The 16,277-nt window shown below is 41.1% G+C and overlaps 1 protein-coding gene across 1 annotated transcript; it reads right to left on the bottom strand.

Moving 5' to 3' along the window:
• Positions 1 to 3,689: 3,689 nt before the first annotated feature.
• Positions 3,690 to 11,814, bottom strand: nmur1a (neuromedin U receptor 1a). The gene is made up of 4 exons (XM_053854381.1): positions 11,725 to 11,814; positions 11,121 to 11,246; positions 7,406 to 8,330; positions 3,690 to 4,069 (listed from the first exon to the last, which is right to left on the bottom strand). The coding sequence occupies exons 1-4, from the start codon at positions 11,812 to 11,814 to the stop codon at positions 3,690 to 3,692; spliced, it is 1,521 nt and encodes a 506-aa protein (XP_053710356.1).
• Positions 11,815 to 16,277: the final 4,463 nt, after the last annotated feature.

Here is a 16,277-nt window from a genome sequence, read left to right as displayed (position 1 = left end):
CCAAGGTTTCAGAGTAATTGCATTACACCCAGGTGCACTTTTTACTCATCTGATCTGGGGTGAGAGGCTGATAGATTATGCCCTGAAGATGGACATATGGGTCTTGCAAATGTCCCGTGTGGCTCCTCTCTCTCTCTCACCATTCTTACAGGATTCCGCATCTGCCATCATGTGTTTGGTTAAATATTCATGAGAACGCTTGCATTATCCTCTCGCTGTCGGCGTAGTTTACGGATAACCTGTAAAGATAAATCCGATATTCAAACGGCGGAAGCAATCGTGCGAAAGCTTTTTTTTTTTTTTTTTATAGGCATTTATTTACATAACAGCATCAGAAAGCTGAATGTCCAACATTTGGACTCTAAGAAGGTTATGTTTTGGTTGGTGTTTATCTGTCTCCAAGATTCCAATGTATTAAGCTGAAATTTTCAGGGACTGTTTTCATGAAATATTTATGGTTTATTTTTGGTGGCGGAAGGTTATGACTTGCACAGTATGGCATCCAACTGATGCAGCTCACATGCCGCGCTCGGTCTATAGCTAGATAATCACGCTCCGAATGGCTTCTATCTATGTTGACAATTTCAGGGGAATGACTCCAGATGCCGTGAGCTATGCTGTTGCTTCAGCCAACTAATTGCACGGGCACTACAGGAGTGATCGATTTCCATTCCAAGTGAAGGAACAGTGGGATCAAAAAAGGTATTGAACCATAATGCTGCTGTCTATTCTACTTTTATTATCATCTCTAAGTAAAAGTGTGATAATAACCACACCAAGCTTTTCCAATAAAAGTCTCCTCCGATCCATTTTCTGCTTCACTGAACTGTTCTTTATGTAGATGACTGTTTCAAGACTTGCTCCCCGACTGTGTGCCAGGGTTTTCTTCCCCTGCAATCTAAAATGTTTCTTTCACCCCTTAAAGCTAAATGATATCACTGTAATTCAATTTCCAGCAATGGATGTTGTTTGATGCCCCATTATGGCGAGAGGACGCGTCAACGTTGTTGCTCAGAGGCTTTTAGTTCCGGCTTCAGTTTCAGTTCAAGATTGCATTTTCCATGAGGCAGCCAACTATCCAGTTTATGAATCCCGGTTTTATTAAACGCCTCAGCTGTAATGATCATAGTCTATTTTTTATTTTTATTTATTTATTTTATTTCATCTCAGCAATCCTGTGTGTGTGCGGATGTGCCACTGAGCAATCTTCTGAAGCCTGTCAAGACAGTCTGTGTGGAGGTCGGAGGCTGATTGTACTCATTCAGTCTTAGATGGGAAACCCCGAACAATAGATGACCCTTTTTTGTTGCTTCAATTTTCAAGAGGATGAGAGGTAAGAAGCTGCAGCAATATATATATATATATATATATATATATATATATATATATATATATATATATATATATAGCTTTGTAGGCATAGCTTTCAATGCCTACAACCCGGTCTCACCTTCAAACCGCTCTCCTTTATTATCCTTGTCTCTGCTGAAAAGGGGATCTTCCCCTCTCACCCTCATTGGTACCACAGTTTAGTTAGGAACCATATTCAGTCAGCAAGGTCATCTTGCACCTTTGATAACAAATCAGATTTGCAGCTCCCGCTAAGAGCTACTTGAATTTATTCCCTCCGGAACTCAAGGAATGTCTTATCTAACATCTATTAATCGAACAGGCTTGGTATACCATCAACGCTCAGCCAAGGGTGACTTTGTCCAAGCAGGGGAAGAAGCTCAACTCCGCTAGAACTCCCTGCTTACAAGAGAAACTGTCAGGGAGTTGAGTTCGGAGGTTTAATGTTCAACTCATTCAAAGTTGCCCACAAATTCACAAAATCACAAATTCATACAAATGTCGCTAATAATTTTTTTGGGACATTTTCAGGGCCAAATATTGCATTGTTTTTCATTGTACTGTATAACAAAACAAGCTTTACATGGATTCTGTCTAAATATGGGGAAAAAAAACATTTTAACCTTTAATGTAGAAGTGCCTGAAGCTCCAGCTTTGCACGAAAGATTTGTCAGCGCAGATGAAGAAACATTCAGGAGGTGGCTTCACATGCGTTTTGGTTGAAGGAGGTCAAGAATGGAATAAAGATTGCCAAATCAAAAGTGCAACCATCAATACAGAAACACATCTACAAAATCACAACATTAATGTATGTGGAGGAGGTGTGCTCTGCACGTTACGTGCTGTCATTTAGCCACACTTTTCCTGTGTGCCTTCATGCTGTGGTCATTCCGTTATTATTATTATTTTTTTTTAATTCACATCTGTTTTGGTCGTGCTTTCAACCTTGTACTTGTGATTCCGTTTTTGTAATACTTTTTCTGGGTTTGTGCTTGTGCTCGTCTTTTCCCCACGTAGCCACCATACAGGGGCATCAAAAGAGTGTACAATGACGGAGTCTGGTGCTGGGTACATCACGGACGCTGTGTCCAGGTTACATCACTCGGTTTGCTCAGGCTCTAGCATGGAAAACATCAAACAAGGGCGACACAACAGTGATTTATTTCAGTTACAACAATTAGCCACAAGATGATGGAAGGTTGCACATGGTTGCAATCGGTCAAAGCTATGGGCCAAACTTAATTTGAGAATCATCAAGTCTAGAAGAGGCAAAAATGGTAAAAGGTGTTGGACTTTTTCTGTGAAGAATAAAATCAATTAAAAAAACACGTTGACTAAAATCTAAAAAAATGACATCTTGTGGACAGTTGGGGCAAAAGACAACAACAATAAACTATTTTTTTTAACATTTCTTTTTGAACAGTAATTCTTTTCATAATTGAAAAGGCATAAAAACACATCACTAGTTACAGAATAAGAATATTTAAAGCAGCAAAACATACATTCATACATGGGGATATTTGGCATAAAACATTCAACATTAAGAGTCTGAAACACAAAAACAGGTCCCTTCCACTCCTGTCTGAAGTGTTTCTTTTTTTTTTTTTAAATCTGCACTAGTCCATTTTGTCTTTGTTATTACCTTGACCCATATTGTCTATTTGTACATTCACATGGTCTGTATCTCAAAACAAGACACTGATATTCAGTGAGTTAAGCGATTGGCACCTTTTGACTTGGTCATCTAAGACACAAAAATAAAGATGTATTATTATTTAAAGTTTACATCTATGCTTTTCAGCAGCAAAAATTCAAAACCTTGTATTCTTCAGACCTTCATACTGTTAATTCTGGGCAAGACAATATCAAAATCGTCTTCTTTCTGGATGCTGTTGATGGATAAATGCATAACAGTGGTGTCCACCAGCTGGATATTTAAAATCTGATGGCGGTTTCGATCTCTAACAGATATTCAGGCTAACTGTACTAAAACCATTGAGTTCATAACCGACTTTCATTCTTTTAAAAAAAAAAATCTGTTGATTTTTAGTGACACAGTGTGTCAGACTGGTTCTGGGAAGCCTCTGAGAAGTGATACTGAGCACTTGGTGGAGACACTCTTGTAGACTAGAATTGAACCCGGTGCTGGAGAACAGTGCACTTACTTGGTTACTGTGTGTTGTGCGAGTTAGTTGTGGAACATTACTGCCTCCTACTGTGCCGTTGAGCTCATTGCTCTCAACAACATTCCAAATCCCAAGCTATCTATTGGATCAAGTAAATGAGATGCTATGGAAACATGGGTTTTCTGCATCTCCACAGCAACTACATTTTTATTTTTAGCACAAAAAACTGGTTTCATTCTTAAGCTTCCCCTCCTCAGCCTCAGCCTCCACCACAGCTGCCCTGTGGCTGAGCGGAGCATCGCTCAGGGTGCTGCGGAGTGTCACCCGGGTGACACTGAGGGAGTGTTTCCTGGGGATGATGTGGTGCGGCCGGTGGCACATGGCCTCTCGGAACATTTCCCGAAAGCGTGTCGACATCAGATTGTACAGAATGGGGTTCACGGCGGAGCTGAGGTAGAAAAACACCCCCGATATGATGTGCACGTATTCGAAGAACTTAAGATGGCTGTCGGTCCAGTTGCTGATGAAGCTCCACATGAGGCGATCCGTGTGAAATGGCGCCCAGCAGATGGCAAACACCACCACCAGGACAACTGCGGACCAGAAACATCACAGATGAGAACTGAAAAGGTTTGGGGGGAGGGTTTGAAATTGACTTCGGCAGATTGATGCATCAACATTTGCATTCATTAAAGTGTTTTTCCTCAGGGATTGTGTCAGTGAAGCAATCTGGTTTCAATTATTCCATTTAAAGTTTAATTCCTGCCACGTTATGAGGAAAAATAGGACATTAACCACGAGAGATTAATAAATCAACACCACATAAAACATATTGTGAAAGCTTTTGAAAACACCATGTTGGTTTCTCACGTTGCCTTTTAACTAAATGAGCGGTTAAATGTGACCGTGTCAAATATTATACGAGTACAGAATGACATTGGTTCACAGTGTCAGGGGGTTGATGACAGCACAGCAGTGGTGAAGTCCAGATCTTTGCATGGTTTTCGGTCCCACCAGAGATGCATTTTTGCTTGATGTTGAATTTAAAAAATCGATGAAATAAATATAAACTTCGGCTCTGTATGTGGGTGCAAATGAGAGGATTAGCTTTAGCCCCTTAGAGGTACTGAGGGGAGGATGCAGGTTGAGAAAAACACCCTTATTGGAAGCAGTCCCTCGTGTTTCACCTCATTGTTCTGTCTTTTGCAAAATGTCAGTCTATATATTTTTTGTTACAAAACTATGCCACCATTGTAGTGTTGCTACATGTATGCTAAGGGTATCATGCTAATACAATGGTCATGAATGTTGTAAGGAATCTGACCCAACGAAAAATGCAACCTATCCATATTTTAGCTCCATATTTCATTTGACAATGAAATATTGAAATGATGAAATGTACGCACCATTCTCCATTAATAGACCAAGTACTGTATGTTGTTAACTAATTTTTTAGAAGTCTGATATTAGCACTTCTGACTTGCTATATCTAAGAGGTATGTCACTGAAAATGTATTAGCCAACAACTCCCTCTGCCAACCTCAGCAGCATGATTTTAAGCAGCTTCATGAACTGTGAGACTTTTTGAAAAGAGAGATTACGCATCAATAGAAAAAAGTGACGACCTACTCGACTTACGTCCACCCGTACTTACGACCATGGCCAGCAGATTTTTTTTTTCTTTCAATGTCTGGCACCGCAGCACGTAGCAGCCCAGCATCGCGTACAATAGCTAAGGCAGCACCCAGCATCTCACTCTCACACAGGGATCTACCACTACAGTAGCACCTATAATCCTCACGTCGACCATTTTGAATGGCATTCGACTTACGTCCAATCTGACTTACGACCAGTTGGTCAGAACCGATCACGACCTACTTGGCTTACGTCCACCCGTACTTACGACCATGGCCAGCAGATTTTTTTTTTTTTATTATTCAATGTCTGGCATGACCTGCTCGACTTACGTCCACCTGTACTTACGACCACGGCCAGCAGATGCTTTTTCTTTTTTCCTTTTTTTTCAATGTCTGGCACCGCAGCACGTAGCAACACGGCAACGCGTACGACAGTTACGGCAGCACAGTATCCCAGCATCTCACTCTCACACAGCGATCTACCACTACAGTAGTATCTATAACCCTCGCATCGGCTATTTTGAATGGCATCCGACGAACGTCCAATCTGACTTACGATGGTTGGTCGGAACCGATCCCGGTCGTAAGTCGAATGTTACTTGTATTCTTCTATACCAACAGTTTCTTTGCTTATCTTATGTCATTGGCAGTACTCTAATACAAGTGATGGGATGAAGAGACTTTGTGAGATAAAGTTCTTATTTTCAGAGCCCACAATATGGCATTCTCTGATCTTAAAGACTTGGATTTAAACAACAATTTAAATAAGACTTTACATCAGTTTTATACAAAGAGCACCACTTATTGAGCTATTAAAACACAGCCCATCACTAGATTCACCGATTACAGATAACTAAAGTGCAAATAGTCACATTGGTTCAGGCATGGCTCTTTGTGGACTTTGCATGTCCCTGTCAGCCGTATTATTTATTTGGCAATTATTATTATTATTTTTTAAGTGAATTGCATGATGTGTTTGAATGAAGACGTGGAGACGAGGACGTAAGATTTGTCTCAGTGCCTTTCTAGTCAATGAAACAACTTGTCTAATGGCCTTAAGGTCCCTGTGCCACTTCTATTGTTGTTTGAAGACATTACCTGACTGGTTCTGAAATAATAATAATAACAGCAATAATTCTGATAATTGGCAAACTGTGGCTCACATCTTTGAAACAAATGCTTATTGGTGGGTCAGTGATGATCGACAGCTGAACTAAAATAGTGTTTGCTTAGTTCAGCTTCAAGAATTTCTTGTCCGTTCCTACTTTTCTGAAATGAAAAACTGACGTCCATGCATGCATTGATGTGTTGTGGGCGGGGAATGTATGTTAATCTATTCGAATAGTTTCTCCTTCTCCTGCCTCTGTGTTATGAGCCAAAATGAATATTATATTATATTGTGTTGTGTTAGTCTGCAGTGCTTCTGTCCCCCCATTAGATGCAATGGCTTCTGCTGAAGGGGTTGTGTTTGTCCTATTAAAGTCCAATTGTCTGATGTATTGCTGTTACTTTGAGAGGAAGCAGAAATATCAAGCAATATTTATGCAGATTAAGTCAATTAGCTAAATCCAATTAGCAAGTTGGGCGATTGTATTTAACCCCTCAAACCCTGAATTTGTTTCTGGTCTGTGCTCATATTGTTATTGTGGGAATATGTTCATCTTGACTGATGACTAATATATATATATATTATCTATAATATGACATTAAGGGGTCAAAAGGTAGCAAGCTGAGGACTGCCAATAAAGATACCAGTCAAAAAGTCTTTATACTTTGGTGCACGATTACTGAGGCTTGCATCGACAAAAACCAACAGTGAGAAACAGACATCAGTGAGTCATGCAAATAGGATCCTTTGGCCGGTTGCCACCAGTCGGAGTAGTAATAGCTGAACAGGACACAGGATTGGCGTCATTAAATCTGTCAAATATGTATATCAGTGTTTGAAAGGGCAGTTTTTCTATTGTTTTTGGAGTAACTCTGTATCGCACTTCATTGCGCTTTCCCTAAGAGTCGTCCTTAACAGCCTTCCCTTCAAAGAAGCAATCTTCCCCGACTCATGGAATAGAGTAAAGACCAATGAGGATCGAACCAAGGCAGTGACCCAAACGTATAAAAAACAAAATACTTTTCTTCCAATTAAAGCATTTCTGTTCTTGATTCATTTTGAAAACATGACAACCGTTTCTTCACTGAAAAATAAATCTCTGCCTATATGACTAAAAGATTCTGTATTCAGTTGTCTCTTGGTCTTGGTACTGGTTAGTATATGAATAAAGAAAGAAGACTCACACAACATTTTTGTGACTTGCTGCCGCCGCGCCTTCTGCTGCTGAGTACGGATGTTGCAAAAACTGTCCTGACCAAAACCCGACTTGGCATCTAGTGCCTGGCTTATCTTCTCCCGCTTAAGCTGCAGGCCGATGAGCAGGTAGAGGGCGCTGATGGTCAACATGGGCAGGACAAAAAATAGCAGGGTGGTCACCTGGATGGTCAGATTGTACACCCATCGAGGTTTCACCAGAGTGCAGATGGCAGAGTCTGGGATCTCGACAGTTTGGTTTCCTGTTGTGGGAGCGTGAAGAATGGTGATCCCATGGAGACTGGTGTTTGGAACAGCACACAACACAGACAGACCCCAAACGGCCAGGATGACCCGCTTGGCATGCGTGCGGGTCACCACAGACTTGGCTCGAAGTGGGTGCACAACAGCAATGTAGCGCTCCACACTAAGGGCCGTCACATTGAGAATGGAGGCCAAGCAGACCGTCTCAAATAAAAAGGTCTTGAAGTAGCAGCCTCCCTTCCCGAACAGGAAGGGGTAGTTGTGCCACAGCTCATACAGCTCCAGAGGCATCCCGAGCAGAAGCACCAGCAGGTCCGACACGGCCAGGCTGAACAGGTAGTAGTTTGTCGGCGTCCACATCACTTTGTTGCGTGCGATGACTGTGCAGGTCAACGCGTTGCCCAGCACTCCCACCAAGAAGATACACAGGTAGATGAGGCAGACCGGGAGAAAGACCGGCGAACGAAGTGGCCCCAGATATCTCTCCAGATAGGCTTTCTGTGTCAAGCATCTGTCCTGAATGGCTGCGTAGCTCTCATTTGCTGTGAGGTTGGCACACGTTTCCCCGGGGAGACAGTCCCACCAGCTTCTGTCCCACAGATCCAAGGTACAGTTGATGATATCCATCGGAACAGGGCAGAGGAAGGAATTCTAGGAAGAATCAGAAAAGACAATTGAGACACAAAGCATGACATGTGAATGAAGTCACACGTATATAAAGCCCATCAGAGTTTTAGTTTTAGAGTGGGCGGGTTTTTATTGGTTTCAGTTTTTGAAAAATGCTTAGTTTCAGTGAATTTTTATTAGTTTTAGTGTTAGTTTTTTTTTTTCTTCAATATGGGGTATTGGAACAAGATTGAAGATCAAAATAGGTTGCAAAAACAGTCATTAATAAAAACTCAACAAAAGACACTATGTAAAAAAAAAAAGCCAAAAATGCAAAGAAATGCATGTTTGGAAAGATGACACTTTTGCCAAACTACCACCATTGGGCTAGTCAGTCGGGAGAATGAGTCCTGTTGTCTGATCTGAAACGGAAATTAACCCTGTGACTCCTGTACCATGAAACAGTAGACAGAGAGCTACAGTTCTTTTAAACTTATGTCTGTATTGGTCCATACGATCATCTATGTATCTCATATAATGTATCTGCTCATTGCACTTAAATAATAGAACCCTCGCATCACTGTTAAACAGAGTGCATCACCTACTGAGCTCTGAAAATAAGCTCACTGTTTCATGAAGCCTCATCAGCCCATAGTTACTGTGAGTGGTCGCTTAAAAGAACCAACAAGAGGAGAGGATAATGAAGCATGTTCATAAAAGAACAAAGAGGCAGCAGCTCTGTTGAGCCTGCGTCTGCCTGCCACAGATGATCTGACTCAGCATCTCATCTCCCGGATGACGCTGAAGTTCTCACTGACCTCTTCATGTTTAGGAAAAGAGCATCAATGCACTTCAATTCTCAGTTTTCTTTAAACAGAAAGGTCCAAATTAGTGATACCATTTGCTTGCAGCTAACTGTGAAGCCTCCCTGTCAAGACATTAATGTTTTTCCACACCGTAGTTGGTGCCATGTTTGTGTTGTTGTGATCACAATAAGGTCCCTGAACGCAACACCAGAATATCTCGTCCCAAGAAATTGCGTTTTCTGTCAGTACTGAAACGAACAGGTCAGTACTTTTTGACCTGGTCATTTCCCTCTTGTCACTCTTCTTTCGTCACCATGAATCTTTCGGTCCTTGTCCAAGTCAACAACGTGTGCGGCAGTGATATCAAACTCAATTTGCAGAAAAACACCCAACTGCCAAAGCAGTTTAGCCTCACATGACGCGACAGACTACGCCCAGCCACATGACTTCATATTTGCAAAAGCTGTCTCTATTGAAGTGCCTTTCTTTCTGGTCCTATTACTGCTCATTTTATGGAGCAACACAAAGGGTGATTTTCTGCTAAAAAGGTTCATTGCCAGCAGGAAATTACTTTCTGTCTTTTACTGCAGTTTCAAACATGTTTTCACATTTTCCTCCCAGACTTATCCTGCTGTTGGTTTTGTTGTAGGGCCCTCTAAAGAATCTTTCTTTGTTTAAATCTGCCTCTTTCCTACCAAGTGCTTGTCTCACTTTACACAATTTTTATGATAAGAGGTGTGTTGAGTCTTGAATATTAATAATAATGAGTGTAAGATAAACAAACCAAATAAACAGAAAATTAAGGTATAAAAATAACATTACATATGGTCAATACTCACACAGTGTATGTCCATGCAAACATATATAAACAAAGTCAATCTGTATAATTGTGTGCCGTCACACAGTAGTTGAAATGGGGTTTTGTGATGTCATCAGGGTCTTCAGTGATGCCATTACATTAAACGAATGTTTCATGAATGCATCTTTTTCATTTATATTTATGTGGAATGACTATTGATTTGTACTTTAAATGAAAGTCTGACTTTACCATTCAGTATCTTCAGTGTTCAATCTTGAACACAGTTTAAAAGAAGATTATTGTCGACACAGTCATGTCTTGGTCAGTCATGGAAGACACAATGTGGAGCAAATGCAAAAAGCATCTTTAAAAAAAGAAAGACAAAAGACATGAAAAAAAAGGCATAGGAGGAGCAAAAAAAAAAAAAAAAAAAAAAAAAAAAAATGTATATGGGATTTAAAAAAAGTTTCCATGCCGATGCTGCACTTGAGGTGCGATGCATTCATGGATCTCTGCATTTCTTTTCTTTGGTAGTTTTCTAATTGCTATGTTGTTCCAAAACACATAATTTCAGGCGAAATTGTCGTCAATTTCTATATTTCGTCATCACGTAAATGCTTGGAGTACTTTGACACAAAGCAAAATATATAAATAACAACAATCACCGTTTTACTCTTGATAAGTACCCTTTTTACCTACACTTAGTCAGCCACCGAATGCATCCTTTTTTTTTTCTCCCTAGTGACTTTTTTTTGTCATGGGTTTCCATACACTTAAAATATCCCATTTTGTCAATTGAAATACTGTACTTAAAAAAGTCAGCTATTCCTTATGGGCCACTGCAGCTCATTTACATATAAAACACATTAATAATAAATAATATCACAGCTCTTTATCTATATGTCATATTGAATTTGTTAGTTTATGTGACAACATGCCTCGACACTTATGTAAAAATATCTGTTCAATAACTCCAGTCTTCAAAACACATTCAGTCTCTGTGTCTCTGCATGGCTCATATTTCAAAAACATTACTGGATTTATGTCAGCCACACAGTAAAATGAGCAGACATTTGTGTCTTCGTCCAAGCTGCACTCAAGTCACTTAAAGACAGTAAAGACATGGTTTGTGTGGGTACAAAGAAGCAATAAACATTATTTTAACTTTTTAGTGAACTGTATTCCTCTGTGAAAATAGAAAATATAAAGCTTTTATCAGAAATATTTTACCTTGTCGTGGTGCTGGTCGTGTGACGGCGCGAGAAAGTGATGCTGCTCCTGCAGTGTCTCCTCCTCATTCACCTCATCTCCAGCCTCTCTCGCCACGCTCTCTCTCTCTCTCTCCCTGGTTTTCCTCTGCTCACAGATGTGTGGGCTGATCCCTATTTATGATCAATTACAGACAAATTGATGTTTGTGCTGTCAGGTTGAACATTTCCACACAGTCTCCACACACAGCTAAAAAAAAAAAAAAAAAAAAAATCTGCTAACATTACAACTTTGCTGAGTAGCAGCGGGGTCAGGAAGAGAGGTGAAGATGATGGTGTTGCAGGAAGTGAGAAAATGAGGAGAGAAGAAGGCGTGAAGGCATAGTGGAAGAAATCTAAAATGGGAGCATACAGAAGAAGCGAAGCAAGTGGGAATAAGGAGGGACGAGGGTGTGAGGTGAGATTAAGAAAGGAAGATTTAGCAAATGAGAAAAGAGACTAGAAGCGGTGAGAGGAGCCAGAATGGTGGTATGAAGAGGAGAATCATTGGAGGCCCCCTGCCCTCCATCCAGGACCAGGAAGAGAGCAGCGAACATCATCATGGACTCCGCTCACCCTGGATTTACCCTATCCTGCCCCCTCCCCTCAGGCAGGCGCTTCGGAGCGCTACGGACAAAAACCAGCAGGCGCATGAACAGTTTCTTCCCCTCCGCCATAACCCGCACAAACTCCGAGCCACATTGACTGTTCAGGACAGCTTTGCACTATACTCTTCACCGGTACATTGGCGCATACATATTGTTAATATACATCATTGCATGCTCTTCTTAATGCGTGTCACTTTATTGCTGTCCATCCATTGCTACCATTAGACAGAAAAGAATTTCTGTATATCACTTGTTATACTGTACTGGCCATTAAAGCTGTTTCTGTTTCTGAGGAAGAGATTGGGGGGGGTTCAGTTGGGGGGAAGATAATATGGAGGGGGAATGTCTTCCAGGGACTCATCATCGCTGGCTAGTGATGGGCAGATGATGCCAGTAATGCGTTACTTAGTAACTTATATCACAACCTTTTTCCAGTCATGAGTAATCTAACACATTACTATTTCAAACAAAGTAATCCAACTAAAGTTACTTATCTAACTCACCGTGTGTTACTACTGTTGCCATTGTCTGGAAGCGAAATATTACCATTCGCTTTCGATAACTGCGTGGGAATGACGTCAGGTGCGGGACATGCCAGTCACGTTTTCAACACGCGGGCAGCTCACATGTCAAGCTGTAAATAACAGAGGCGTGATGACAACATTTGACCCTGCAGGGTCCACCAACATGCAGAAATCACCGGTTAAAGAGAGCAAAATAAAGTAGCCTTGCAAATGTGTCGAAAGTGCAGACTCAAAAATCTATGTACCAGTTTTTAAAAAATCCTCTTGATAGGTCAAGTTAAACAACACTTATAATAGACTTTTATTGATTATTTTTTCTTTGGTGCAGGATGAAACGGTACTGATGTGGCATTTTCTCTCGAAAATCAGAAATAGAAGGACCCTCTGGCGCGACAGAGCGTGGAGGGCAGTGACAGCAGCCACTTAAGTGCAACTACTGCCTTCAGGTGGCCAACAGGAGACGTGACACACAGACACTAAACTGTTGCCTTGTGGTTACAAAAAGCAAAAAAGTGAAGTGAAGTGAAAAATGCCGCAATTCCTACATTTTATTATATAAACAGCAATATATCACTTTGTTTTGTTTTTCATACTTTTTGTAGAGTGTCGCGTGTAGAGTGTTGAGTGTCTTGAAGTAAAACATTGACTGTACATTCATATAACTGATGTTGTACTAAAAAATTTACCCCAAACATGGAAAAACGCTGGACCCCAGAGAACTCCCACCTCAAAACTGACATTAAAGGCAATGAGAGCTGCAGTCAGCTGTTAAATGTAACTTGACACGTAACTTGTAATCTAACTTAGTTACTTTTAAATTCGAGTAATCAGTAAAGTAACGGGAGTACTGAGTAATCAGTAGTCGGATTACTTTTTCAAAGTAACTGTGGCAACACTGGATGAGGCTTCATGAAACAGTGTCCTTCTACCTCAGAAGGTAACATAATGGAGGTTTCAGAGAGTGAAGTGCTGCTTCATGAAACCCATCACAACATCCCTTGTCAAGAACAAGCCAATATGTTTTTCCTCTGCGAAAGCTTCTGTGCACGGAGGTGACAAGGAAAGGTTTCAAAGCAGTCGCTTCTTCAGGAATCACTGAGTGAACAGTGGTGGACATGAATCCTAATCACTGACCTTCAGCCTCGTATTTAGTCGCCTGCAGAACCACAATAGAAAATGCTCTCAGCAGCGCAGTGCTGGCTTATAAATCGCAGGGAGGAGGGGTCGCGCTGCCGGTGTTGCCCTGTCATTATCTTACTTTGATGAACTGTTCTGTGGATCTGGTGGCGAAACTACTCGCCCTCACATTATTGCCTCCACCGTCACATCAGGAGACGTTCTCAGGAACTGTTATTATCTCAGTGAGAACGTGTTCTTCTCTCTTAAACATGGACTTGACCACAGTGCTGAGGAGAGACAGGACGAAACTAGTTCCAGGCTGTTGATGTGTGAAGAGGCTGTGTGACATATCGATTTGTTGAGGCTGAATGTCTCTCACTCTCTCTCCTCTGTCTTTATAAAGGGAACATTTCTGTGGACTGTGTGTGCTTATTTTCGACCCTTCAACGTTGTCCTCTGGCATATCTCAGCAGGGTTTGCCACCTCATTAGTTGTCGTCCGCTTCGCAACATTGCCCGACACGGTCTGTGCCCTCCAAGTGCCCAACCTGTTGCAGACCAGTTTAGCCTCCAACTTCATGAAAAGGCAAGTTAGCTGAATAACTTCTGTTTTAAATGGCGATGTAAGTGGGACAGGAAGGTTTTTGCCCCTGACCCAGCTCTGTGTGCCATCATAGTGATAATAGTACTTTACTACATTGGAGTGTTTGTTCCTTTTCCCTTCCTGATTCGCAGTCACCCAACAGCTAATTTCAGATATTGTTCAAATAACCCCTTCATTCCTCGTAAGTGAAATGATAACACATTTATATCACATGTTCTCACTTGATGCCAAGCTGCTAATGGACTCAATTGTCAACACGAGAGCTGAAGATTGTGAGATTCATCAGTCAACTGCTGGTCTGTCAAGGAAACACGTGACTAGTCCTTGACTGGTGAATAGAAAATGAACCACTTTCTATTCTGTTTTTTATCTGCATTGACACAGACACAAATGTCACAATGAAAGCTAGAGCTTATTCAAATCCTTCAAATGCACATTATTATACAAAAGCATACAGGTTGCTTTTGCTTTTTTGTTTGTTTTACTCACAATGGCCAGGGTCTCCACTACTCTGAATGTACTTGAATTTACATATATAGTTGTCAACAGAGTATTAACCCTGCACTGCTGACCATGGGGTACCTTGAAAAGTAATTTGTAAAACTTCCTATAGAGACAATGCACAACATAATAGATTAGTTCAGTTCAAATGAAGAGTGTTCAGGCCATTTGTAGGCCACCAGAGGTCAGGACTGGGTCAATGAAACACGTGCAAAAATGCTGTTCCAGGGTAGAAGTGAAATTGAAGTGAAAGGCTTATTTAATTTCATCATTACTTACGCTGTGTTGCAGTTACCTCAGCAGTTGGAAATCAGAGCACGGAACATCAAGCTGAGTTCAACACGTTGCAGTTGTCGAGGTCGGAAAAATTATGTTCAAATTTAAGAAACTTCTTGACAAGTTCACATTCCATTTAGAGCAAGAAAAGCTGCCAGAAGATGAAGCAATACAAATTTGTGGTTTGTTTCCATTGGGGTATTTTATTCTAAACTTTTATGTCCTGTTAATGGAAGCCATCTTGGCTTGCGAACTTCCGACTGGGAAATCCAATGTTGAAGCTGGGAAATTTCCATTTCTGAGGACGCCGGAATGCAGAATTGCAGTGGACGCACCATCGGGCTGTGCATACTTTTCAGGCACACTTTTCCATGAACATGACCTTTTGGCTTGGTGATTGTAGGAGGATTTTTAAAGTGAGTGGAAATACATTCACAATATATTGTATGTCACATATGACTCTCATTCAGTTGTTGCACTAGTTGTGTGTGATACTCATTTGTACAAAAATTGACTTCTAAAGTTGAGGTGCTACACACAGCCATTGCTTGGACAGGAAATATATTGGATTCTACTTTGATATTAATAGAGGGGGTCAGTTTAGAGAGTCAGTAACTCACACACTCTTCTTGCCTTCTTATTGGACTATTAATTGTGGTCATGATTTGGAAAAAAAATGGGGGGTTGTGAGGCGAATGCTCGTGAAACTTTTGCTAACTTTCGGATCCAACGAACTAATGGGAAACTGTGGTGATGGGTGGGTTGCGATCAGGTCTCCCACACGCCTGAGAAGAGGCCCTCACTAGCCGAAAACTATAGAGTTGCACTCCATTATGAAAAAGTCAGACATGTATCCATGAGCAGGATTTACATCTCAATCTGGCCACATGTTGACAGAATCTGACTCATACATGAATGCATGGACCTCACAGAGCTCATGTGTTCCATGTTTTATTCATCTGCCCTGCCACATGAAAACAAACACTGTCCTACAGTATATATTGGGCTTGAAATCACAATACAAAAAGTGTCTTTTCTTTTTTAATTGCCACCTGCAGGGAAGGATAGCAAAGTGGTTTAGTCAGCTAATGGACGAGTCAAGGCTCAAAACTGTTTCCTCAGTGATCTCTAGGGACTGTGATTGTGATTTCCCCACTGAACAAAGGGCTTTAACCTCAGCCCATCACCAGAAGGAACAGCTTCTTATGATGTCAGCTCCAATGATGGACACGAGTGACAATGCAGGGTGAGCAAGATGGGTTTAGATGGAGGATTGGTGTGGCCACCTCCAATGGAAAATATCAAAAGAAGTCAAAGAAGAGCAAATTTTGTTCCCTCTCTGGCAGGCAGCCCGTGAAGTCAGGGGGCGTTGTGTATTTGGAGTGTTGTGAAAAGCCATCACACTGCTTCAGCTAAAAAAAAAAAAAGCAGTCTGTTTTTGTTCCGTATAAATTGTACGTGTGTGTTTTTTAAACTTGGTCTTTAAACTCTGTCCTTGAATGTTATGAA

This window comes from Synchiropus splendidus, chromosome 1 (genome assembly GCF_027744825.2).
Source record: "Synchiropus splendidus isolate RoL2022-P1 chromosome 1, RoL_Sspl_1.0, whole genome shotgun sequence".
NCBI lineage: Eukaryota > Metazoa > Chordata > Actinopteri > Syngnathiformes > Callionymidae > Synchiropus > Synchiropus splendidus.
Note: the sequence above shows the minus strand (reverse complement) of the source record. Positions and strands in the feature narration are given on the sequence as shown.

What these genes read in the sequence shown, in the direction of transcription:
- nmur1a (XM_053854381.1), bottom strand. Translation starts at nt 11,814, where the DNA reads ATGGCGGAGGGGAAGAAACTGTTCATGCGCCTGCTGGTTTTTGTCCGT. An exon ending in AGGGGAGGGGGCAGGATAGG is followed by an intron (nt 11,247 to 11,724) that starts GTAAATCCAGGG and finishes ATCTGTGAGCAG; the next exon opens with AGGAAAACCAGGGAGAGAGA. An exon ending in ACGACCAGCACCACGACAAG is followed by an intron (nt 8,331 to 11,120) that starts GTAAAATATTTC and finishes GATTCTTCCTAG; the next exon opens with AATTCCTTCCTCTGCCCTGT.